This window comes from Myxocyprinus asiaticus, chromosome 37 (genome assembly GCF_019703515.2).
Source record: "Myxocyprinus asiaticus isolate MX2 ecotype Aquarium Trade chromosome 37, UBuf_Myxa_2, whole genome shotgun sequence".
NCBI lineage: Eukaryota > Metazoa > Chordata > Actinopteri > Cypriniformes > Catostomidae > Myxocyprinus > Myxocyprinus asiaticus.
The window spans coordinates 7,972,816-8,000,000 of NC_059380.1; the positions used below are offsets into that span (position 1 = coordinate 7,972,816).

The 27,185-nt window shown below is 36.3% G+C and overlaps 1 protein-coding gene and 1 pseudogene across 1 annotated transcript in view; one reads left to right on the forward strand and one right to left on the reverse strand.

Moving 5' to 3' along the window:
- Window positions 1–454: 454 nt before the first annotated feature.
- Window positions 455–18,675, forward strand: LOC127427771 (myosin-7-like; annotated as a pseudogene).
- Window positions 18,676–21,213: 2,538 nt separating this feature from the next.
- LOC127428210 (short transient receptor potential channel 4-associated protein-like) overlaps window positions 21,214–27,185 on the reverse strand; it is a 49,924-nt gene continuing 43,952 nt past the window's right edge. Inside the window, exons 16-19 of the mRNA XM_051676403.1 lie at window positions 26,218–26,329; window positions 25,662–25,774; window positions 25,345–25,551; window positions 21,214–23,084 (exon numbers count right to left, since the gene is read on the reverse strand). Of these exons, the coding sequence (XP_051532363.1) occupies window positions 22,947–23,084; window positions 25,345–25,551; window positions 25,662–25,774; window positions 26,218–26,329 (570 nt within the window). The 3' untranslated portion in view covers window positions 21,214–22,946. The remainder of the gene's footprint in view (window positions 23,085–25,344; window positions 25,552–25,661; window positions 25,775–26,217; window positions 26,330–27,185) is intronic.

A 27,185-nucleotide genomic window follows, 5' to 3' on the forward strand; every position in this document is an offset into this window, starting at 1 on the left:
GTTCAGTCCGTGTTAAGGTCAGTTACCAGATTATGACTGGACACTTTATCTTATTTCATTTGCATGAGAATTTCTTTATAGCGCAATAATAAAAACAGCATCAGTAAATCATAAAATATCATCGAAAGCAATTTCCTAAAACTAAAATAATAATAGGCTAATAATAATATGAATTTCAGCAAATAAGGAAACTTTAGTTTTATCAAATGTTGAAAAATAATCGAAATTGTAATTAGTAATTACAGGATGTTTATTTGTATTATTAATTTAGTTTTTGCCACAATTATATTTCTTATGCATGCATTTTGAATTAAGTTTACACGCTATTTCTTTTTCATTTGTAAAGAATATATATATATATATATATATATATATATATATATATATATATATATATATATATATATATATTTTTTTTTTTTTTTTTTTTTTTTTTAAGGTATCTGGAAAGTCAAGTTTTATCGGATCTTCAGTGCGTAACTGAGCTGTGGATTTATCACCATGTTTAGACTTTTGGATATAAAGGTGTTCGGTGAAGCTGCTCCCTTTTTGCGCAAAAGCGACTTGGAGCTGCTGGCAGCGCAAACGGTGGCGTTTGATGGTAGTCTGATTGCAGACAATACATTTTCGAATGACTTCAGCAAATGTTTGCCAACGGATACAATCACTTTCATTCTCTTTGAAATGCTTGCCTCTTTTTACGCGGCGGCTTTTAAGTGTTCGCACTTAAGCTAGAAGCTTAACTTGTTAATTTTGAACATGTCAGAATGAATGTTGCCATTTGAATTCTTGGATTTATAACAAGCAAAGCAACGAAAAACTTTGTGGGCGTCTGGAGATTTTTATTTTTTTCTCCCCACTTTCACGGCTTCCCTTGTGCGCAGGAAAGAAACGCGCTTGGATACCAGATGAAAAGGACGCGTACAGAAATCATGGAGATCGATGGTGACAAATTCACCTTTGAGACGCAGGATGGTAGGGTAGCCTATATTTAAGATTTACCCTACGCATTTCAATTTCATAGCAAAATTCTATCAAACTTAAATTGCGTAATCTTTAACAAAATCAAATTAAGTTTAATAAAATGACGTTTTATTAATTTCATTTTGTTAAAGTTTTTTTATTTTTTATTATTCCGTTAAACGTTACGCAATTCAGTTTGATGGAATTTTGTTATGACTAGGCCTTTTTTGTGTGATGTACAGGAGTGACATTTAATTTGTGATGTAAAAAACAATCATTTGAATTTTATGATTGCACTTATCTTAATCTTTTGTTAACTTTTTCTATTATGTTATTAATAGTACTTTTGACTCAAGAGTGCAGATCTCTTTTCAACTGTAATGTAATCAAATTGTAGGCCTAATAATGGCAATTCATTTTTCTGATCATTTGCTTTTTAATGCCTCTCATTAGTGTCTAACCATCAAGGAGGATGACATTCAACAGTTCGACATGATAGAGGACATGGCCATGCTCACACACCTGAATGAAGCCTTAGACACTACAGCAGCTGGATGATCTATGTGAGTACCATCACAGTACAGCTCAAAGCAAAGAAAAGATCTGCCCTTTCTCACTAATCTTTGATGCTGCATATAAGCTGACCTGAGCATTAAACATAGGGACAGCACTATTCATAGAACTTTACCCTCATAGTAACACATTCATCACTTGCCTTTGCCAAAGGACAAATACAAGTGAATTCCCAAGGGGTGTATCCTTTTTAAATACCACTGTCAAATTACATGTCTAATGTCATGTCAGGAAGGTTTCCTGAAGAGCATTTAAAATGGCTAGTTGGTTCTTTTCATTTTTGTCCTGACTGCCAGCGATACCTGCGATTCATCTTGTCAGATGCACTCTTTTTCTTTCTTTCTCTCATGCAGACCTACTCTGGACTGTTCTGTGTGAGAGTGAACCCCTATAAATGGCTTCCTGTCTACACGGCTCCTGTAGTGGCTGCCTACATAGGCAAACGCCGTTCTGAGGCTCCACCTCATATCTATTCCATCTCTGACAATGCCTACAATGACATGCAGTGCGGTAAGTAAAATTGAAGGAGTGCATGTCTCTTTCCCTTCCCGCTGCAATAACGTATAAAGTAGAGATCATTTTCTCCTGAACACTTTGCCACCTCAGTGTCAGGCAGAAAGTATGTTTAGGAAAGCCTTTATGCCCTTAAAAGTATGTGTTACTGTCTTCCCTCACAGATCGTGCAAATCAGTCCATGCTAATTATGCAAGTTTGTAATTATACATACCCGAACGCAATCATTCTAGTCTACTTTTGGATTTCCAGTCTGGTTAGACATAGGAGTGTTATTGAAAAAGGAAAAAAACAATTTATTAACATTAGTTAATGCATTAGGTATCATGAACTAACAATGAACAATATATTTTTACAGCATTTACACATTTTTGTTAATGCCAGTTTATAAAAATTGTTCATTGTTAGTTTGTGTTAGTTCATAGTGTATTAACTAATGTTAACATATTCATCTTTTGATTTTGAGAATATATCAGTGTATGTTGAAATTAACGTCATTAACCAAGATTAATAAATGCGGAAACACTTTAAAATAAGGTTATATTTGTTAAAGAGATAGTTCACCCAAAAATGAAAATTCTCTCGTCATTTACTCAACCTCATGCCATCCCAGATGTGTATGACTTTCTCTCTTCTGCTGAACTCAAATGAAGAATTTTAGAAGAATTTCGCAGCTCTTTTGGTCCATATAATGCAAGTGAAGCTCCAAAAATCACATAAGTCAACCTAAAAGTAATCCATACGACTCCAGTGGTTAAATCAATGTCTTCAGAAGTGATATGATAGGTGTGGGTGAGAAACAGATCACTATTTTAAGTTCTTTTTTACTATAAAGTCTCCTCCCTGCTCAGTCAATCTCCACTTTAACTTTCACTTTCACATTCTTCTTCTTGTGTTTTTGGTGATTCACATTCTTCAGGCATATCGCCCCCTACTGGCAGGTAGAAGAATTCTAGCAAAAAAGGACTTAAATATTGATCTGTTTCTCATCCACATCTATAAAATCACTTCAGAAGAAATGGATTAAAACACTGGAGTCGGTCTGATTACTTTTACTTTTAATGTTGGCACCCATTCACTTGCATTGTATGGAACTACAGAGCTGAAACATTCTTCTAAAAATCAGAATTTGTGTTCTGCAGAAGAAATAAAGTCATACACATCAGGGATGGCATGAGTAAATGATGAGAGAATTTGTATTTTTGGGTGAACTAGTTCTTCAACATTGGTTGACAACATTAGTTATCATGAACTAACAATTAACAATATTTTTTTTTACAGCATTTATTAATCTTGCTTAAGGTTAATTTCAACATGTACAAACACATTTTCAAATTCAAAAGATGTTTATGTTAACATTAGTTAATGCATTATGAACTTACTTGAACTAACAATAAACAATTGTATTTTTACTAATAACATTAACGAAGATAAATAAATCCTGTAAAAATATATTGTTCATTGTTAGTTCATGATACCTAATGCATTTATTATTGCATAATACCTAATGTAAACTTATTATAATGTGCTACCATAAATGCTGTAAAAGTATTGTTAATTTTTAGGTCATACTAACTAATGTAGTTAACTAATGTTAACAAATAGAACTGTATTGTAAAGTTTTACTGAAAAAACTAAATTCAGCTATTAAGAATATTTTCAATAAAAAAATATTTATTTATTAATTATTATTTGCTGTGGTATTTTTCTTTCATTTTTCAAATATGTCTTTCCTCTCAACGATTTCTTGGTACTCATAGTGGAGAATCCGGTGTACACAAAACTTGTAATTCAGTATTTTGCCATAGTAGCGGCTCTGGGTGAGGTACCGACTAAAAAAGGAGTCACAATGCTCTATCGGTTTCCCTCACCATCATTCCCCTCTTCTTTTTTCAATCAGCCTTTTTTACCTTTCATGCTGACAAGAGTTCATTTTCATTTTGAAGTCGCTCCTCATCTAGGTGTCCAGCACATTTTTGCAAAAACAATACTACAATGTATTGTAACATGTTTTTCCTATACATATAGCTGTTATAGACATCTAGAGTGAGGTTTGGCTATTCTTTCCCTCTGCATATGCCTTTTCAATTTTCCTTTTTTTTTTGTGGGGTTGACCTGACTCCATGTGTCTTTGATAGTATAATCCCAACACATCTCCCCCACATTTGATAAAGTTTTAATTTTCTGTCAACGTTGTGATTAATGTTTTAAATTTCCATTCTTTTTGATTTGAAGAAACCAAGGCTTTTGAACTTCATTTTTGAATTAATTATTCACGGCATAATTTTTACTCTGTGTGGCTTTGGTAATCATAGGGTGTGATTCTCAGATCTTTTATTGTATTTGATGTGAGCTAACAAAATAGATCATTATATTTCTAATTAATTATCAATGTTATCTGTGAATCAGCTTTTATTTGCATTCTGTTATGGACAATTATATTTTTCTGTATGTCTATTTTTGCAGACACCAATTGTTAACTCATTAGTACAATTTAAACCTAAATACTTTAAAACTGAAAAAATAAAAATAAAATGTTACATGCACTATATCACATGTTCACATTAATCAAGCTGTCAATAGAAGCTGTGAAGTATATACACTTTAATAAACAATTGTATTTTTTTAAGGCCCCTGCTACTAAAACAGGGATGAGTATATTTTTATATTAGGGGACTTACTGCATAAACTGGAATAAAATAAGCTGAAAAAATCTCAATTATAACTTCTTTTCCCAGGGGACTTTAGAAGGCCAGATAATTGAAGCTAATCCTGCCATGGAGGCTTTTGGAAATGCCAAAACACTGAGGAATGACATTTCTTCCCGTTTTGTGAGTATTTGACACCTAAGACAAAACAGACCAGAGTTGTAGACCTTGGGTTGTTCTCAGAGCTCGGCCTTTTCCTCTTACATACACATAGAGAGTGTTGTTACCATATTGTAACATTAAATTGCTAAATTGAAAAAAAAAATGCACATTATAAGTAATATCAAGCTTGGTCTTGACCATTTTTGTTTTTTGTCTTATTGGGGTAAATTGAGTTGGCCTTGATTGCAACCATATGTGTCTTGTTGTAATAGGTGATGTCAACTCCTCCATAGGGTAAGTTCATCAAGATCCATTTTGGACCAACAGGGAAACTGGCTTCCGCTGATATTGACATATGTAAGTAAACGCTTCAAAGACCGATGATGTCATTCCAGTTTATGTCAACCCAAAATGTAAAACCTGACAATGCAGTGTTTTTACAAATTATTACTTTTTATTGTTTATTTTTTCATTTCCATAGATCTTTTGGAAAAATCCAGAGTGATATTTCAGCAACCTGGAGAGTGAAGCAACCACATCTACTACCAGATCATGTCACAGAAGAAGCCTGAACTTCTTGGTATGATGCCACTATAATGCTTCTATTTTGTGCTGCAGCTCAATATCTTATTTTCTTATTATTAGCAACAAATTCAATCTTTCTTTTTGAATTTCAGACATGCACCTGGTCTCTTCAAACTCCTGTGACTACCATTTTTGCTCCTAAGGAGTGACAACGGTGGAGAACATGGATGATGGGCAGGAGCTGATGGCTACTGATGTAAACTCTAACTCATAATTTGACTGGACATTGGCACCTTAACATCTATTTATGAAAACTTACTTTCATCAACTTTAAAGACCAAATGCATGAGTGCAGCAGATAAAAAGCATATCGCCTATATGGGTTAACCTCCTCGTGGTCACTATAATGTGGTTCTCGCTCTTGGGGGGGCGCATGGTGAGTTGTGCGTGGACGCCGTGGAGAATAGCGTGAGGCCTCCACACGCGCTATGTCTCCGCGGTAACACGCTCAACAAGCCACGTGATAAGATGCGCGGATTGACGGTCTCGGACGCGGAGGCAACTGAGATTCATCCTCTGCCACCTGGATTGAGGCGAGTCACTACACCACCATGAGGACCTAGAGCGAATTGGGAACTGGGCATGCCAAACTGGGGAGAAAAAGGGGAGAAAAGAAAAAAAGAGTTGTTAAAAGTGAAAGAACCCAATCTGGTGTTTTAAAGGGATAGTTCATCCAAAAATGAAAATTCTGTTATTTTCTCACTCTTAAAGTCAAAGGTTGTTCCAAACATACATACATTTCTTCCATGGAACACAAAGGGATAAATTAGGCAAAATATCAGTCATCAGTCACCATTTGCTTTCATTGTATGGAAGAAAGATGCAATGAAAGTGAATGGTAACTGAGAATGTTATTCTCAGAGTGAGAATAACATTCTGTCTAACATTTCCATTTGTGTTCCACAGAAGAAAGTCATATGGGATTAAGCTGGATATAATGTGGTTAAAAGGCAGAATGTCGAACAGGTCAGAAGTGATTTAAATTATAAGTTATATTTTATTTACCATTATCAATTCCATATATAATAATAATATTATATTCCGGGTTAAGTACAAGTTAAGCTCAATTGACAGCATTTGTTATGGCATAATGTTGATTACCACAAAAATACATTTTGACTTGTCCCTCCTTTTTCTTAAAAAAAAAAAAAAAAAAAAAAGGTTACATTGAGGCACTTACAATGGAAGTGAATGGGAGCCAACCCGTAAACGTTACAATACTCACTGTTTCAAAAGTATAGCCACAAGACATAAACAATATGCATGTTAACATGATTTTAGTGTGATAAAATCGCTTACTACCATTTTCTGTGTAAAGTTATATCCAATTTTACAACTTTGTTGCCATGACGACATAATGCTGTAAACCCTAAAACAACCGTAAAAATGATGATTTAGATAACTTTACAGCTCAAATAATATACAAGTTTTAACAGAAGAATTAATGTAAGTGCTTTTATAACAGTATAAGCTTCACATTTCTGTCTTTAAACCCTCCAAAAATTGTCCCCATTCACATCCATTGTAAGTGCCTCCCTGTAACCTCAATTTGTGATTTGTTTTAAAGAAAAGGAGGGACGAGTTGAAATAAATTTTTGTGGTAATCAATATTATGCGACAAATACTGTCAATTGAGTTCAACTTGTGTTGAACCTGGAATATTCCTTTAAGCTAAATCAACAGCATTTGTGGCATAATGTGGAAAATTGAATTGTTATTGTTTGGGGGAATTTTGTTATGCCACTAATAATGCATGTTGAAACCACTGACATTTACTGTTGATCTGTGCTAAGATACAAGAAAAAAGCAGTTTGAACAATCAGCCTGGTATCCAGGCAACAGTTGCAATCCATGTGAGTGACAGCTGTGGTCTTCATGTGCTTTCTGAATGTGTTCACCATGCATTGTGTGGGGTTTACCAGGTTAAATATGCAGTAGGAGCTCTGGCCAAAGCCACGTACGACCACACGTTTAAATGGTTGGTGGGGCATATAAATAGGACGCTCTACACTGTTTTGCCATGGCAGTTCTTTATCAGAGTGCTGGATATCACCGGCTGTGAGATCTTTGAGGTAAGTGACTCTCAATATTCCACACCTCACTGATATAGATTTCCGTCTGCATTTACTCTCAGGGCTGTGCATCTGTCATGTGAATTCTCTCAACAGCTCAACAGCTTTGAGCAGCTCTGCATCAACTTCACCAATGAGAAAATGCAACAGTTTTTCAACCACCACATGTTCATCCTGGAACAGGAGTACAAGAGAGACAGCATTGACTGGACTTTTATCGACTTTGGGCTTGACCTTCAAGCCTGTATTGACCTCATTTGAAAGGTATTAGAATCACACAGTTGTCTCATTTCATTAAAGCTGAAGTGTGTGATTTCTGTGCCATTAGCGTCACCAAACAGAATTGCAAAAATAATCACTGTTTTCAAAATGATTCCATAAAACTCCTGCTGTCTACCATTAGTTGTAAAAACAGATAGTCCCTCCCTAAACTCATGCCATTGGTTGAGCCAATGTTTCTGTGTCAGTCAGGACAGGCCGTTCAAACAAACAGACGAATGTTTTGAATATGCTGCAGAGCCACAATGTTAGTTGCATATTAAGCTGGAATACGATAAATAATTTTAACATAGACAACTGTTACAATTATAGGCTAATCTTAAGCAATATTATGACCAGTGTTGGGGAAGCTACTTTGAAACTGTTGCTTTCTGAGCTACAAGCTGTTCATAATTTAAAGTAGTTAAACTAGTCAAGCAACTCTTTATAAATAGAAGTTAGCTACACTACAATTTACTACAATTTAGCTAACTACATCGAAGCATAGAAAATATAGACATAGAAAATAGTTTTTAAATATATTACAATCAAAGGATATTTAGTCCCGCAATTATATATTTCTTTAAGCAACAACATTAAAATGAACATATAAATTTAGATTTAATATAAAATAATAAAACTAGAAAACACCCTTTTTGTATGTAATTGAGTTGAAGTGATAAACAGCAGCAATGAACTATTTCACTACAAAAAAAAGGCAAAGTCCCTTTTAAGAGATAGATCACCCAAAAATGAAAATGCTCTCATCATTTACTCACCCTCGTGCAATCCCAGATGTGTATGACTTTCTTTCTTCTAGTGAACACAAAGATTTTTAGAAGAATATCTTAGCTTTGTAAGTCCTCACAACGCAAGTGAATGGTGACCAGAACTCAGAAGGTTCCATATGATTCCAGTGATTAAATCCATGTCTTCAGAAGAGATATGATAGGTGATTGTGAGAAACAATATTTAAGTTCTTTTTTTACTATAAATCTCCACCTTTGACCAGCCCCAACCAGTAGGTGGCTGAATGTGAAAGTGAAAGTCACTTCCACACCAGAATGTTGAGTGGAAATTGAAGATTTTCAGAAAAAGTGACTTAAATTCTGATCTGTTTCTCACCCACACCTATCATATTGCTTCAGAAGATATGGATTTAACCACTGGAGTTTTAGGGATTACTTTATGCTGCCTTTATGTCCTTTTTGGACCTTCTGAGTTCTGGTCACCATTCACTTGCATTGTGTGGACCTACAGAGCTGAGATATTCTTTTAAAAATCTAAATCTGTGTTCAGCAGAAGACATACACATCTGGGATGGCATGAGGGTGAGTAAATGATGAGAGCATTTTCATTTAGGGGTGAACAATCATTTTAGGGCTGCAGAGGGACTCAAGAGAATTAGTGAATCATTTATGTGAACTAGATTTACATGAACTATCCGAACAAACCAACTAACTATAATTAATTGAAGCTGTCCATTTGCTTATTACAAGTTAATCTTTTATTCTGACCAATTCAGGACGGTTTTGGTGAGCACGTTGGATTACTGCGTAAGTTCCATTGCTGCATTCAAAATACAATGACAAATCTACTGCTTTGTGATGCTACACCGCGAAAATGTAGTTTGTACCTGGAAAAGTTACACTTTTGTGAAAATAGCTAAACTACTGTCAAGCTATTAAAAAATTTAGTTAAATTAGGAGCGTCACTAGTTTAACCCTTAAATGCATACCTCCTCTCTATTTAGAAACCCAGGACCTCATCCATTTTTTGGAGATGTGTCCACATTTCTTTAGTATTCCTCAATCTATCTCTTATAAATAGTGTAACACGCACACACACACACACACACACACACAGCCAAAATTGCAAAATAAAAAAATATGTATAGGGTCATGAGGTACAGTACTGTGCAAAAGTTTTAGGCACTTGTGAAAAATGTTGCATAGTGAGGATGTCTTTGCCTAATGACATAAATAGTTTTCATTTATCAATTAACATCATACAAAGTCCAGTAAACATAAAAAAGCGAAATCAATATTTGAAGTGGCCACCTTTGCCTTCAAAACAGCCCCAATTCTCCTAGGGACACCTTGACACAGTTTTTCTTGGTTGTTGGCAGATAGGATGTACCAAGCTTCTTGGAGAATTCGCCACAGTTCTTCAATCTATTTAGGCTGTCTCAATTGCTTCTGTCTCTTTATGTAATCTCAGACTGACTTGATGTTCAGTGGGGGGCTCTGTGGGGGCCATGACATCTGTTGCAGAGCGCCCTGTTCTTCTATTCTAATCTTTTCTATTTGCAAAAGTAATGTTTGGGAGTCTAAAATGTATTTTTCCTATTGGCACACTAAAGCTGAAGATATAAATAACCATCTTATGACAAATGTTTTTATGAAACATCTTAAGTGCCTAAATCTTTTGCACAGTACAGTATGTAAGAGTGTAGGTTTTATTTTTTTTTGGCACTTCCATAAATTATATATTTATATTTTTAAATGATTATTTCATATCTACTTAAATTTACTATCACAGGATATCTATTTCAATGTGTAACGTATGTGTAACTTATGTGTTTATCTTATGTGTAGCTCAATGTGTTAAACAGCCAGTTACATCTAAGGAAATTTCAGTGTGAAAATAATGAATCCTGCTCTAGATTTGTCCTGATCGGTTGCATTATCTCTTTAATTTATGAAAATTAAAACATCAAAGTATTCAATTTTTTTTTTTTAATTTTATTATTGTCTAATTGTCTTTAAAGTATTTTGAAAATGTTACACTATCTGGGCATTTTGTACATCCATTTTTTATAGATATAAGTGCCGGGTCTCTGACGACCTGAATATGAGAGAGTGTTTGTTAAAATTACCATGCATTTAAGGGTTAAGCTTGGAACTCCCAAACAAATATACAAATTCAATATGATAACAATTAAAACAAATTTTTGATTATCAAAATGAAATGATACCATTTTAAGCTGTTTTTATCTTTGTTAGCCATTAGGAATTATGTCCATCCTTGAAGAGGAGTGTATGTACCCCAAAGCAACCGACACCAGCTTCAAGGCTAAGACAATCACCTTGGCAAGTCCGGCAATTTTCAAAAGCAAAGGCCGGACAAAAAGCGAACGTATGAGGCTCATTTTGAGCTGGTGCACTATGCAGGAGTGGTGAGTTTGTACCATTAATTGATCTAAAGGTCTTAAAAGGTCTCTTAGTTAACACTTTATACTAAATAGTCAAAATTTGCACAAAGATATTTAAGATATTCTTCTCACTTTTACCTGAATTACAGGTGCCACACAATATTATTGGTTGGTTAGACAAAAACAAAGACCCCCTAAATGAAACTGTGGTAGCCTATCTCCAGAAAACATCCAACAAGCTCCTGGCTAGTCTGTACGAGAATTATGCTCTGATTCAGGCAAACAAGCCATAACCTTAAAATGGTTCTATAACCATAAAATACTAATTAAACTAAATTTAACTAAGTGTTTCCTTTTAGTCTCGGACACAAAGACAGGGAGCAGGGAAAAGAGGAAAAAGGATTTTACTGCTACTTGTTAATTGAAATTTTGTAGAGATGTAACTGAACTTAAACAAATATAATTATTGATGAAAAAAAAAACAACAACTCTTGAGTGCTGAGAGGGAGGCAGTTAAGACTTGCTGTGATGTTTAGAGAAATTAACACATGAACATCACTTTAAGTCTGTGCTGGCTCCTATTCTGTCTGTTTCCACAAAGAGCATCAACAAATCCAGGTAAGTCTTTTCACAAGGAGAGAGGGAAACCTTTGCATTTGTTGTCACTAAATGCATTTACTTTAAGCATGGTTAAATATGGAGAACTGCCATACAACATGACTTATCGGACTTGTGACTGTTTCAACTTGTATTGTCTCTTGATTGCATGGCTTGATTGCATCTCTTCCAACTACAGGAGAATCTAAACAAGCTGATAACAAACCTGTGGAGCACTTAGCCCCATTTTGTGCGTTGCATCATCCCCAACGAGACCAAAACTCCAGGTGCTGTAACCACTGAGCACTTAAACACAACCACACCAACAGGCTGTTGATGAAAATGACTATTTCTAAGAATCAGTTTTTTAGCACTGTGTAAAGCTTAGTCATATGCTGAAATAATGTTCTGAATGAGTATCAGAGTTTCTATCCTTAGTATTAGAGTCTTACATATACATTTCCATCCATCTCTAGGGATCATGGATGCTTTTCTGGTGCTGCACCAGTTGCGCTGTAATGGAGTGCTGGAAGGCATTTGTATGTGTAGTTCCGAGTGCTGAGTTCAAACAACGGTGAGAAGAGGAACTATTAAAGATGAAATGTGACATTTTTCGATGTTTATATTCTCTCTCGTAACCCAGCTTAATATTCAGAGTCTACTAGAAGTAAGCCATTTGTAGGTTGATTTCACCAAAAAGTGTAGCACTGTTTGTTTGAGCATCCCATCCAGCCTGACAAAGTAACACTCAACCAATGTTTGGGGTGGGACTACCTGTTTGTATAAGAATATACTAATTGTATAAGAATAAACAATTAGCATATTCCTCCTTTTCAAAGTTATCGCATTCTAAACCCTCATGCTATTCCCGATGACGAGTTTGTGGACAAGAGAAAGGCTGCGGAGAAGCTGCTAGCTTCACTGGATATCGACCATAATCAGTACCGATTTGGACATACTAAGGCAAGTTGCTCTCAGACTTCAACCTATAAAAGAGGGCATTGTATTTATCTTTGAACACAGGACAATTTTGGTTATATCTACCAGTCTGTGTCTCTGCACTAAAGGTGTATTTTAAACCCGGTCTTCTGGGGTACCTGGAGGAAATGAGAGACGAGCATCTGGCGAAAGTCCTTACTCTGCTGCAGGCCGCCAGCCGTGGCATGCTCATGAGGATGGAGTTGAAGAAGATGACAGAGAGAAAGTAAGATATGATTTCTTCTGATGAAGTGATTCAACTTCAAGCTCTCATGATTAAAAGGCAGGTCTACAATTTTTTTATTTTGGAAGGTTGAATATTCAACTACACCCAACTTTTGCTTTTAGTCCACTCGAAGGTAAAAGGGCTTCAATACTCAATACCATATTCTTAAGCTGTATGTGAAATCCATGACTGTCAATGACTTAACAGTAGGACTGTCAATCGATAATTTGTTTAATGAAATTAATTACTTGACATGATGATTAATTAATCGAATTAGTTGCATATATCAATATTTGCCAAAAGAAGTTGAAAAAAATTGTATCTCGAGACCCCTGCATTCTGTTGCACTTCGTCTAGTTGTCAACGCGTCATGGCTCTAATTCTGTGGCTGCACTGCTTGTGAGGTTTTTTGAGACGTGCTGACTGCCCCATGCTGGTGCAGCTTATTAGTTACATGTACCTAAATTGCTCCGATGTTATTACAGAATTTTCGTATGGGTCTGGAGGCATTTCTAATTGTGTTATATTTTTAATGCATTATTTTTTATATAATTAATTGCAATAAATGAACACATTAAATCAACAGCCCTACTTAAGAGACAATAGATATTTCTCAGTGCTAAGAACGAAGAGAACAGACTTGGATTCTTATGAAGACCAGTCTTGCCAAGCTACCTTGGAAGAAAGAACATAGTATTTGAAATAGAACGCATCTATTGCAAGCTTTAGATCGCTGCGATCTTCCTTTTGACTGTCCCAGCACATTTGTAGCCAGTGAGAGAACTACTGGAATAACCACACACCAGTGACAGCATTAATATCATCATATCATTATGAACAGACAGGGGTAATTAAGGTTGTTGGTGTAGAAAGACTAAAGACACCCTGGCCACCCCCTAGCTCCGCCCCTGATTGGAATTAATCTTCGGCAGTGGATGATGACATCGAACAAATCCATGAGAACGCAAGAATACATAAGAATGCACATTGAGAAACAGAAAATGTTTTTGAATGAAGCTAAGCTGCCTACTAAGGAAACTAGTTTCAGAACAGCTTACAAACATATTAAAGTGAGCTATAGCAGTAATCATGCCAATACAGTATTTAGTGACTACAAAGCTTATTTCTAGGTAGAAATGGAAGATTATTATTTTTTTTAAATAATGGACATTTCTAAATTAATTTATTCCTTTCAACCGGCATTTTTTTCCCCACCAACTGGCAAACTGCACACCATGGCCAGGTCTAAGGTGGGAGCTAGGCCCGTCTAGATTTTCCTTGTGCCTTCAAGAAACTTTTGAAGCCCCCCACCCCGGTCAGATGGCAAAACGACCAAGCCCCTCCATCCCTTGTCGAATGGTGAACCAAGAGAATGTATTGCCCACCCTCAAAGATCTCATTCTAGCACTGGTCTTGTTGCACGTATAGGAATCAGGATTATTGATTATCATCCAGCAATGAAGGATACATATAATGTATGCTGCCTTCAAAAACCAACTGCATGATACGCAAACACTGAATGTTTGAAGCCTTCCTACCACAATACAGTATACTACTTGAAAAGGCAGCATTTTCAGCTTTTGGAAACAGCCATGACTTTTTCATCAATTTCTGGTGGAGAAAAAGCTGTTATTAATATTCAAATGTGTAGATCTAAAAGATTGTTCTTAGATGTATGACTTTTTATAGAATGATGTTTATTCAACTACACCTAACTCAAAGATATATTAGAAAAAGGGCTTCCATACTCAAATTCTAAAGTCTGAATAAAAGTCCTCACATACACACACTTGCATACACTAGTGATGTTCAACAGGTTTACTCCTAATAAAGTTGGCAAAAAGCTGTTGTCACATGATACCTCTCAACCCTCAAAATATGAGAGGTATTTTGGAGCCATGTGGATGGAGTGAGGCATGTGTCTTCAAACATGCATTTGTCCGTGTGGTCATACATTCTGACACTTTTTGAAACACGTGAAGTTCTCCATGCCCACATCTATGACCTCCACCCTTTCCTTTTATTAGACAATGCAAGCGGTGTTCTTAAAGCCAAAAGGCCCACTGGGTCACATGGCAGCTGCTTGCCCACCCTCCTCTCTAAAAATACAAGCCAGCACCCTTCTGTAAGGCTTGTTTTGCCAAGGCGCCTGTGCCTCTAAAGGACCACGATGAAAGCATATCTGCAACTGGCAAAGGATTAAAGCCACTGGTCCAACAGAAGGCCTCAGTTTCTAAAAAATATTAGGCACTTCACCTTTTGGGTGGCCCAGGGCACAGCAGCACGGCAGCTATTTGATCAGACTGGTATCTCCGACAGACACTGCCGTCATCCACAAACATTTAACCACAGCAAGCGCATGACATCTGAAAGTCACTCCAGTAATAGACTAACTAAATTAGGCCTCATTTCATTCATTCATGGACATAAGCCAGTGGGTCATATGGGGGTGACACAGTCTTCCCATGATGTGTAAACAGTTGGTGGTTTCATGTGGTTAACACAGTTGTTTCGCTGTAAAAAATAAACACAAAATGAAAAGGTAAGATTGCAGTAATGTTTGTGTTACAGTACCAGAGAATAAGAGAAAATTTTTATTTTTATTTTTTATTATACTGTAAAATTTAAGGGGAATTCATCTTTTTCTTGTCATTAGGGAGGCTCTGATGAAAGGTACACTCAGCGTAGATGAGGCATTAAGTAAAAACACAAGTTCTCATTTACCGATGTCATAGTTAAACTGTACTATTCGCAGTCAGCCATGATTAATTTAATCCACTAGTGAAAGCGTATATCTACATTGTAATTTTCAGCTGGTCTGTATATTTTGGAATTTGTGTTGATGATGGCAAAAATTCTCAGTTAGAGTACAAAATCAAAGTTTGATACCAATAAATTGTGAAATAGTTGTAGTGTTAATAGTGTTAAGATGCTTGAACTTACTTCCTAATCCATCTAGTAGCAGGACAACCTGGCAGATGCAGAAGACCACTGGGACCTTCTCATCAAGACCAAGATCCAGCTTGAGGCCAAAGTGAAGGAGATGATTGAACATCTAGAAGACGAGGAGGAGATGAACGTTACTGCTCTTGCAAAGAAACGCAAGCTGAAGGATGAGTGTACAGAGCTTAAAAAGGACATAGATGACTTGTAGATAACTTTGGCTATAGTGGAGAATGAGAAGCATACCACTGAAAACAAGGTGAGCTCATTCTATTGAAGAAATATAAGGGTATACAGCTATACAGTGACGTCTAATTATAGGTGAACCTTGCCATAGGTGAATAATCTAACAGAAGAGATGGAAACAATTCTGAAGCTTACCAAAGAGAAGAAGGCCCTACAGGAGAGTCACCATTAGACTCTGGATGACTTGCAGTCTGAGGAAGACAAAGTCAACACTCTGACTAAGGTCAAAGCTTAGTTGGAGCCGCAAGTAGATTATGTAAGTCAATTTGTTGGATAAATCAGGATTTTTCAAACTGGGGTCCGGAACACACTCTTACATTACTTTAATAGTGGGTAGATAGTTTTTTGCTTTAGTACAAAGACAATATAAAAGCCAATTATCTAAATTTGCACAAAATATGTTGTTTTTATAATATTGCTTTTACTATTTTACCTCACAAAGTATAAATGGGTCTTCTTTTATACATTAAATTATAATGCTTTATATTTTAGGAAGGGGCCCCTTACAAGGGGATCATCATATTTGGATAAAAAAAAACTGAAAACTCCTGGGATAAATGTTAACGGATCACTGGCTGTAACCAATCTAGTATTCAGGAATCAGTAAGACATTAAAATCACCTCTTTTAGTTGGAGGGGTCCTTGGAGCAGGAAAAGAAATTGCGGATGGACTTGGAACAGGTCAAATGCAAGCTAGAAGGGGATCTGAAACTGGCCATGGAATCTGTTATGGACCTTGAAAATGACAAGCAGCAAACAGAAGAAAAGCTTATGAACCATTCTTCTCCGACCAGAGTTAAAACAAAGCTGTTCTTTTCTTTTTTTTTTTTTTTTTTGTAGGAAAGATTTGGAAATGAACCAAGTCAGATCAAAAATTGAAGATGAGCAAGCCCTAACAATCCAGCTTCAAAAGAAGATCAAGGAACTGCAGGTAAGTAAAACTAGGGCTTATAGCTCTAATAAAAATTCCTAAAATTGTCTCTCTATCAGAGAAATTGATTCACATTTGACAATTAATTCATTCATTTTGCTCCAGGCTCGTATTGAGGAGCTTGAAGTGGAACCTGAAGCAGAGCGTTCCACTCGAGCGAAGATGGAGAAACAGCGAGGTGATGCGGCCAAAGAGCTGGAGGAGCTCAGCGAGCATCTCGAGGAAGCAGGAGGTGCCACCTCCGCCCAAATCGAGATGAACAAGAAACGGGAGGCAGACTTTCTAAAACTGCACTGTGACCTAGAGGAGGCCATGTTGCACCACGAGGCTATGACTGCTGCGTTGCGCAAGAAGCACGCAGACAGCGTGGCTGAGCTGAGTGAGCAAATTGACAGCCTTCAGCATGTCAAACAGAAGCTGGAGAAGGAGAGAAGTGAGGCCAATATGGAAGCCGATGACCTCACCTCCAATTTAGAGCAGCTGGCAAAGAGCAAGGTGGAAAATATGACCAGCGTTGCATTGCATTCCCACATTCTGATCTAACTTAACAAGCATTAAATTAGCGTTGACTATAACTCTGAAAAATTTAATGCAGAAGCTGATTTCAGCTGAGCTCAATTTTAAAAAAATGTCAGCAGGTGGGATTTTACATGCTCTCATTTTGGATATCCTGTTACAGGCTACAACTGAGAAAATATTTTGTTTATATGAGGATCAGATGAATGAATCAAAAGCCAAAGCAGAAGAGCTTCAAATGCAGCTCAGTGACACCAACACACAGGCTGAAAGCGGTATAGCAAAATATTACTCCTTTATTGACAAAATTCATCTTTAAAGACCACATGAAATCCAATTGGAGTTTTGTGCCTTTTAGTCCATGTCTATTAGCTACGAAGCTATCTAAATGTTTGTGTACTCGAAAAAGTTGCCAAAACTAACTTTTAGCAGATATACACATTTAAATTCACATTCTTCCTCTTCCAGGAAAAAAACAAAACAAAAAAATTAATCACTCATGCTGCACTACACAGATTTTTGTCCAATCAAATTCTTACTTGAATGAGAATGTCCCTCCCTCTTTTACGATCTAGAAAACCGACAAGCAAGTAGCCAATCATAACTGTGGTTCATGGCTGTGTTGTAAACTAGACTATTGCCCTTCAATATATTCTGCCCAGGCTTCCTGTTTCAATAGTATAGAGCTCCTTAGAGGACAGCAAGGGATTCTTTTTTCTGAAGTAGTTTTGCGTTCCTTCGCAACAGATTTGCGCTCTTTCACAAAATGTTTTGCAGTCCCTCGCAATACTTTGTGTTCCCTTACAATACGTTTTGCATTCCCTTGCAATTATTTTGGGTTCCCTTGCAGTAGTGTTATCCATTTCTTATGAAAATGAATCATGGTTTTGCCACAGCAACTATATTTTAACCATTATATTTGTAGTAAAACAATAGGGATAGTACAGGGAAACCAAAACTATGGTAATAAAAATCATAATCATTCTGCCAAAATTAAAAATATGACTACTGTGAACACTCTGCACACCAACGTACATTGCATCTACAGTACCTCTACATCTGCATCATACTCTCCCATAGACTTGTTTGTGCAACAATATTCTGCACTTCCTCATTCACTGTAACTACAATATTTTGCACATCTGATCCAGTCATTTCAAGCACCTTCATGCTTATCATTTGTTGTATATTTATATTTTTCTGTATTTTTATTTGTCTTATCTCTACTCTCTTTTCTAAATTTATGCAACAGCCAGTGGAAGATAATAATGTTGTACTTGTACAATGACAATAAAGAGCTTGAACTTGAACTTTTTTTTTCTTCCAATTATTATTATTTTTGTTACCATAGTTTTCGGTTTTCTGTATTAGTACTATGGTTTTAGTATAAATAGGTTAAAACATGGCTACTGTAGTAAAACCATGTTAAATTTTGTGGTTATGGTTTAACAACAAATACCATAGTTCAATTATGGTTACTGTACTAAAACCATGGTTAATTTATGTATGGGAGGATAGTGCTATAATCTCAAAATAACTGTGAAGGAACGCAAACCATTGTGAGGGAATGCAAAACTATTTAAAAAAAAACAACTTGCATCCAGTTGTAAATAGCACCTGCCACACAGCGATTTCCGACCTGACTGACCAAATCAGCCAGGGTGGGAAGACCATTCAAGAGCTCGAAAAGATCAAGAAGGGCTTGGATTTGAAGAAGAGTGAGATTCAAGCAGCACTAGAGGAGGCTAAAGTAAGTCTCTGCTTTGCCACTGTTAACATTTGACATGGAAACTGAAATTCACTGAATTTAGATTTATAAACAATTAACTTGAGGCTTCACATGGACTCCAAATTAGAGACTCAACACAATACATGCCACGATGTCTACAGGGAGAAATATTTTGTCTGAATACCACAGCACATTTTAGATAAAAAGGAGGGGGTAATTATGCTGGCTTGACGAAGCAAACATACTGTTATTCTACAAATGTCGTTTAGGTTTTTTCAAAATCCCTAAACCGAGACCAAAAGTTCTAACAATAACTGCTCTTAGTGCTTTCGAGTTACAACCACCAAACCTGGCACAGACCTTTAGACTGTTCTAGAATAGCATGCTGTGTCTATTCTAACTAATCAGACTTTGTTTTCACACAGTGGATGATCAAAAAACTGAAAAATTCCATAGACTCACATTGACAGAATGTTCAAATGGGCCAACGGAATGGTCGTTAATTCAAACTCCAATCCAATTCTATTTTTTCAGCTTTGTTTTCACTCATTTCAGTTTGCCGAGTGAAGAGGATAGCTCTCTTGTTCCATGTGTGTTTGTGTGAATTTTAATAAATCCTAAGGCAAAAATTATGACTTGGGTCTAAAAAAAAAAAATGTAATGGCTCTTTTATATTGATGTAATGTAGACAATACACGTGTATTTTAGGTCTCCACTGCACATATGCTAGAAATGCAGAGTTCTAGATTTTTTTTTTTTTTAAGTAAAATAAGGTGTTCTTCATAAAGGCACAGTATTTAAAGTTGATGACTAATGCCGCATGTTAAGCAAACATGTTTACAGTGAATACTTTAAAAAAACATTTCAGTTAAAAAATTAGAAGTTTTCAACATTATTGTGGAAATGAGTGGAAATACAGAAATGATAAAATAAAATGCAATAGAAAATTCTAAAAGGAATATATTTGGTTTAAATTTAAATGTGAAAAAAAAAAATAAACTGCTCTACAAATATAAACAGTTTTTAAGGAAATTGGATAACAGTTTTCTTTTGCATATCATATCGACAATTGAGGGCATTTACATGCACACCAGCTCGAAAATGCAAGAAAACAGTGTTTACGAGATCTGAAATAATCAGCTCTCTGTTTTTGACATAAAAACGTTAACGGTTATGCGCACACTGCGTGCAACGCGAAATCACGGTAATGGGCATATCAACATATGCCTATCGGTTTATGCTTAAAGGAATATTCCGGGTTCAATACAAGTGAAGCTCAATTGACAGCATTTGCGGCATAACATTGATAACAAAAATACATTTTGACTTGCCCCTCCTTTTCTTTAAAAAAAGGCAAAATTAGAGTTACACTGAGGAACTTACAATGGAAGTGAATGGGGGCCAATTTTTGAACGTTAAAACACTTTTACAAAAGTACAGCCACAAGACAAAGGATATGCGTGTATACATGATGTGTAATAAAATCACTTACTAACCTTTTATGTGTAAATTTATAGCCAATTTAACAACTTCGTTGCCATGACGATGTAATATCATCAAACCCTAAATTGACTGTAAATGTGATTTAAACAACTTTACAGTTCAAATAATATATGAGTTTAAACAGAATTAATGAAAGTGCTTTTATAACAGTATAAGCTTCACATTTCTGCCTTTAAACCCTCCAAATATTGGCAACATTCACTTCCATTGTAAGTGCCTCACTGTAACCTTGATTTTTGTTTTTAAAGAAAAGGAGGGACGAGACGAAATTCATTTTTGTGGTAATCAGTATGACACAAATGCTGTCAACTGAGCTGAACTTGTATTGAACCCAGAATATTCCTTAAATCTTGATTAATGTTAACTTCACCATATAGTTTTTTTTTTCATTAAAAGTTGACTGTTCACATTAATCCATTATGAACTAGCATTAACAATGAACAACAGTATTTATATAAACTACCATTAACCAAGATTAATAAATGCTGTACAAATAAACTGTTCATTGTTAGCTCATGATACCTAACTAATGTTTACAAATGGAACCTTATTGTAAAGTGTTAACAAAAAATATGAACCTTCGATGATGCCATTATAATACGTAAACACTATCAAATGTGTGAAAACAGGTTTATTTAAAGCAAGTTTTCTGGTCTTGACATGACTATCACTTTTCCTTGTTTTGTTTTAATTAACCCCATCAAGACAGAGCTACATAAGAACATGTCAATATTTAAAACTAATCCAACCCATGTGAGACACGAGAGCTGTAGATGAACAAATAAGTGACATTGATATCCTATGCATGTTTATGCAGCAATCATTCACGTCACACTAACATTGTCACTCATCAGAAAAAGTACATTCACACCACTGCTGATAATATAGGACAAACTATACACATTCTGGAATTGCTGGGGTCAAAGGAAGCGCCCAAAATATTCGTACATGGTAGCATTCAAACCCTTAATATGAATTGTACGAAACTGTGTTTTGCCAATGCAGAGCACCGTGACACAGTACTGATATCAGGAGAACATAAGAGAACCTGCGAACATACAGAGGTAAAAGCCAAGCAATTCTCGTGAAACATACATTGTCATGTATACACAAGAACTTTTGCATACAAAGTGAAAATTGGTGCAACAGAGAAAGCCGCAGCATGCTTAAAACTGTAAGAGTGGGTTAGAAAACGAAAAAATGAAACGAGGTAGTTGATTGGACGTTTCTAGATTAGCGCTTCTAGTCTAGCTCAGATAACACATCCAACACAAAGCGATCGCAGCGGAGCAGCACCTTTGCAGGTTCCCGGTCACCAAGGAGGCGTGTTTGAGTGCAGCAAAGATTGTCGACGGCCGAGGCCTGTTAAGTTAGAGGATGGTTATTTAGTTTGTGACAAAAACAACAGATGGCAGAAAGGAGATGAAGGCTAGCTAGATATTTATGTCCATGGTGTGAGTGAACCTGCATAGTTTATTTTTGTTAAACCCCTTCAGTGCCCACAAGATATAAAGTGTTGACAGAAATTAACAATGGGATTATACCTACTATTAAAAACTCATTTTTACAAAAAATTAAAACAATAACTGAAAATGTCATTTTGTTTTTGCATGTAATTGATAAAAACTAAAAGTAGGGACACACTGGAGGGTATTAAAGAAACAGGGTTTACAATGTCATTATGTGAGCAAATTTACATGAAAAACAGAAAATAAATAAGACTTTTCAAAATTCTTCTTTGCCCTCCATCATCAATTCTATACAAAGATTTTGACGCAGCTGGAGAGCTGTTCACCCCATTCCTGATCATCAATTCCACACATCCTCTTTTGACGTTTTCATCCTAAATTATAGAGTAACTCTTTTTACATTGAAGGCTGACTTGAGCTCATAGATACTCAGATCATCAGTATCTGTTCTTTTCGATCCAAGACACTTCCCATGCTGAAACTCAAAACTCCTCATGAACAGATTTTCTGCATTATATGCCTATATATTTTCTTTGTATATTTCTGTATAGAAATTGCACCGAAAGAACAACACCGAAACACGAGACAGTTTCAGTTCAGATGTTCAGCTTCAGCTGTCCAGGAACTGCGTTCCCATCAATAAATGATGAGATGGGCGATCCTCTGTCGGACATCCTTTGCACCCTGTGACCTGGAGATGAAGTGGAACATGGGCACAGAGTAGAGAATGGATGGGTCATTGAGCCATTGCATGCAGTCCGATGAGCCAGGGGTCTTTCTATACGGTCTCTAGACTGAATCAGAGCGGAACGTGCAAGCCCCTCCCCCCCCAGCCCTACAGCCCAGCCCTCTTCAATCCCAACCCTACCCCCTCAAAATGTCAATCCTCTAAAAGGTCCCTGTCTAGCTCCATGTAAGGTTCATCTATATAGCTGACAATGGCACAGGGAGAATTCCTGTCCTCTCCAAGCAGTACAGAAACCGTCTCCTTCCAGAAACTGAAAGGAATACAGGAGCTCTAAAGGAAAAGAAAGCATACACAGTTAACTATTATCCTGAAGGTATTCTACAGTGTTTGCACAAAGACTGAAACATATCCCAAAAGATTAAATTATGCTACAAAGCTAAATGTGGACTCCCCTTTCTAAATGAAGGATTGTTCTGGGCTAAATTTAAGTTAGAATATTCCAGGTTCATTACAATTTATCGTAATCAACAGCACTTGTGGCATTATTTTATGTGGTGTAATCAACATAATGTTGACTCGTCCCTCCTTTTCTTTAAAAATTAATGAAATGAATAAATAAAAAATTAAAGGTTACAGAGAGGCACTTACAATGGAAGTGAATCGGGTCAAATTTTGGAGAGTTTAAAAGGTAGAAATGTACTGTAGGAAAAGTACACCCAAAAATGAAAATTCTCTCATCATTTACTCACCCTCATGTCATTCCAGATGTGTTTGACTTTCTTTCTTCTGCAGAACTCAAGATTTTGAAGAATATCTCAGCTCTTTACATCCATTTAATGAAAGTAAATGATGGCCAAAACTTTGAAACTCATAAAAGCACATCAAGGTAGCACAAAAGTAATCCATACGGCTCCAGTGGTTAAATCCATGTCTTCAGTAGCGATGAAACAGATAAATATTTAGGTCCTTTTTTCCCCCTATAAATGTCTACTTTCACTTCAACATTCTTTTTTGTTTTTGGCGATGCACATTCTTAGTGTAAATCGCCACCTACTGGGCAGGGAGGAGAATTTATAGAAGATCTTTTTCTCATCCACACCTATAATATCGCTTTTGAAGATATAGATTTAACCACTGGAGTTGTATGAGTTACTTTTATGCTGCCTTTATGAGCTTTTAGAAGCTTCAAAGTTTTGGCCACCAATCACTTGCATTGTATGGACCTACAGAGCTGAGATTTTCTTCTAAAAATCTTAATTTGTGTTCTGCAGAAGAAAGTCATACACATCTAGGATGGCATGAAGGTGAGTAAATGATGAGAGAATTTTCATTTTTAGGTGAACTACTCTTTTAACTCTTTTATTAAAACCTATGTATTAGTTAAGGTGTGAATCGTCATTTTAGTGTTTAAAGGAATGGTTCAGCCAATAATAAAAATTCTCTCATCATTTACTCACCTTCATGCCATCCCAGATGTGTGACTTTCTTTCATCTGCTAAACTCAAATTAAGATTTTTAGAAGAATTTCTCAGCTCTTTTGTTCCATACAATGCATGTGAATGGCTACCAAAATTGTGAAGCTAAAAAAATATTAAAAAAAAAAAAAAATAAAAAAAAAAAAAATCACAAGTCAGCATAAAAGTAATCCATATGACTTTATTGGTTAAATCAATGTCTTCAGAAGCGATATGATAGGTGTGGGTGAGAAACAGATTATTTTCACATTCTTCTTCTGTTTTTGGTGATTCACATTCTTCATGCATATCGCCCCCTACTGGATAGGGAGAAGAATTTCTAGCAAAAAAGGACTTAAATATTGATCTGTTTCTCACCCACACCTATCATATCACTTCTGAAGATATGGATTAAAGCACTGGAGTCATATAAGTTACTTTTATGCTGCCTTTGTGCTTTTTGGAGCATCAATATTTTGGCACCCATTCACTTGCATTGTATGGACCTATAGAGCTGAGATATTCTTGTAAAAATCCTAATTTGTGTTCTGCAGAAGAAAGAAAGACATACAAGTCTGGAATGCATGAGGGTGAGTAAATGATGAGAGAATTTTCATTTTTGGGTGACCTTTCCCTTTAAGGGTTCCTGAGGTTACGTCATAATGGCAACAAAGTTATAAAACTTAACAGAACTTTAAACAGAATAGGTTAGCAAATGATTTTAGCACACTAAAATCGTTGTTTATGTATTGTGGCTACACTTTCAAAACAGTGAGTATTTTAACATTTACGGATAGGCCCCATTCATTCCATTGTAAGTGCCTCATTGTAACCTTGAGTTTTGCTTTTTTTTTTTTAAAAGAAAAGGAGGGAAGAGTCTAAATTAATTTCTATGGTAATCAACATTATGTCACAAATACTGTCGATTGAGCTTACTGTAACTTGCATTGAACCCAGAATATTCCTTTAAGCTAAATCAACAGCATTTGTGGCATAATATTAATTACCATAAAAAAATAATTTCGACTCGTGCCCCGTTTATTAATTTTTAGAAGCAATTTTGTGTACAACTTTATGCATCAACAACCCAATATCTTTATAAATACTATGCTAAAATATAAATCAATGGAACTCACATTCTCTAGGCAGGTGCTGTCCTTGTCCTTGTTGAGGTAGTGGTGCTGCCAGAAGCGCAGCAAGTTGTGAAAGTTGTTGAGCAGACAGCCGGGATATTTCTCTGCGTATTCCTTCTCCCGCAGAGCGTTCAGGTAGAACGAAAGCTTCCCTCTCCTCCGGGCCAGCATCAGAATCACTAGGCTGGTGTTAAGACAACTCACGTTTTCCTGGGAGAGTGGCCAGGAATGATTAAAGCAGAAATATTTATTATGGTGTGCTGAGGAACAATCCAAATGAAACTATATTAAACATGAAGTCCAAACAAAGCTGGACTTACCTGTGTGAGGGTCTGCACATTAATGATGTTAACAAGCCTGAAAAGGAATGACAGCCTGTTCTCCACTCGAGCCATGTAAGACAGGAGACAGCACTCGGAGAGAACTTCAACCACTGCAGAGGCACACACACAGACCCCATTTACTAAACAGTGTTTGCAAAAAGTAACGTCATCATGCGACCAAAGGTTGACAATATTTCAACTTTAGCAGCAACACTTTGATATCGGTATCTGTTAACCATTGAGAATTTCTGAGAGGGTCCATTTTCAGAAATGCAATTCACTGTATTCTCACTTGATTTCCACACCTGTAAAATGGAACTTATGCCTTCTATCTGTCAAACGTGTAGATGCCCATAGATTTTAATGCAATCTTATGTGTAATGCACTGGACAGAATACCCATCTTATAAAGCAATTTACAACGTCTGTAAAAGAGATGGCTGATCGAATCTTAAGATACCTGGGGAAAACAATTTCTGACAATCTTTCATCAGACTTTGTCTCTCAGAGACCTTAAACATCTATTTTTCCAAGAGTACGGTGACTAAATTTACCTTTCACATCTTCTGTCTGGCTCTCAAAGCGATCCAGAGAGAGGACGATACAGCGGACGAGCATGTTGGAGTCCACCAGAGAGCTATTGATCTGCGTGAGGAACACCTGGAACTGCAGGATACATGTTCCTTTACCAACCAAAGTTGCATAGCATAGTCTCAACATAGAGCTCGTTTAAAGGGATAGTTCACCCACAAATACAATTATTTCATAATTTACTCACCCTCATGCCATCCCAGACGTGTATGACATTTTAGAAGAATATCTCAGCTCTGTAGGTCTATAAAATGCAAGTGAATGGTGACCAAAACTTTGAAGCTCCAAAAAGCACACAAAGGCAGCATAAAAGTAACCCATACGATTCCAATGGTTTAATCCATATGTTCAGAAGTGATCCAATCGGTTTTGGGTGAGAACAGACCAATATATAACTCCTTTTTTACTATAAACCTTGACATCAGCAGTCTCCTTGTTGATTATGATTTCAAGCTCAATTACACTTTCTAGGGCCATCTAGTCCTCTGCACATGCATCAAGCACTAGGAAGTGTAACCTTGCTTGAAATCATGATAGTGCCTACAGACTGCAATGGCAAATTGTACAGTGAAAAATGAGTTGCATTTTGGTCTGTTCTCACCCAAACCGATTGTATTGCTTCAGAGGACATTGATTAAACCACTGGAGTCATATGGATTACCTTTATGCTGCCTTTAGGTGCTTTTTGGAGTTTAAAAGTTTTGGTCACCATCCCCTTACATTGAATGGACAGACAGAGCTGAGACATTCTTCTAAAAATCTTAATTTGGTTACTGCAGAAGAAAGAAAGTTATACACATCTAGAACGGTGTGATTCCAAGCATGAAAATTGTAATATCTGGGTAAACTATTGATATAAGAAGTGCATTTGTTAATACAGTTTCTGCAGAAAAAACATTAAATGTCTGGGGTGTATGTTTTGTCACTAGAG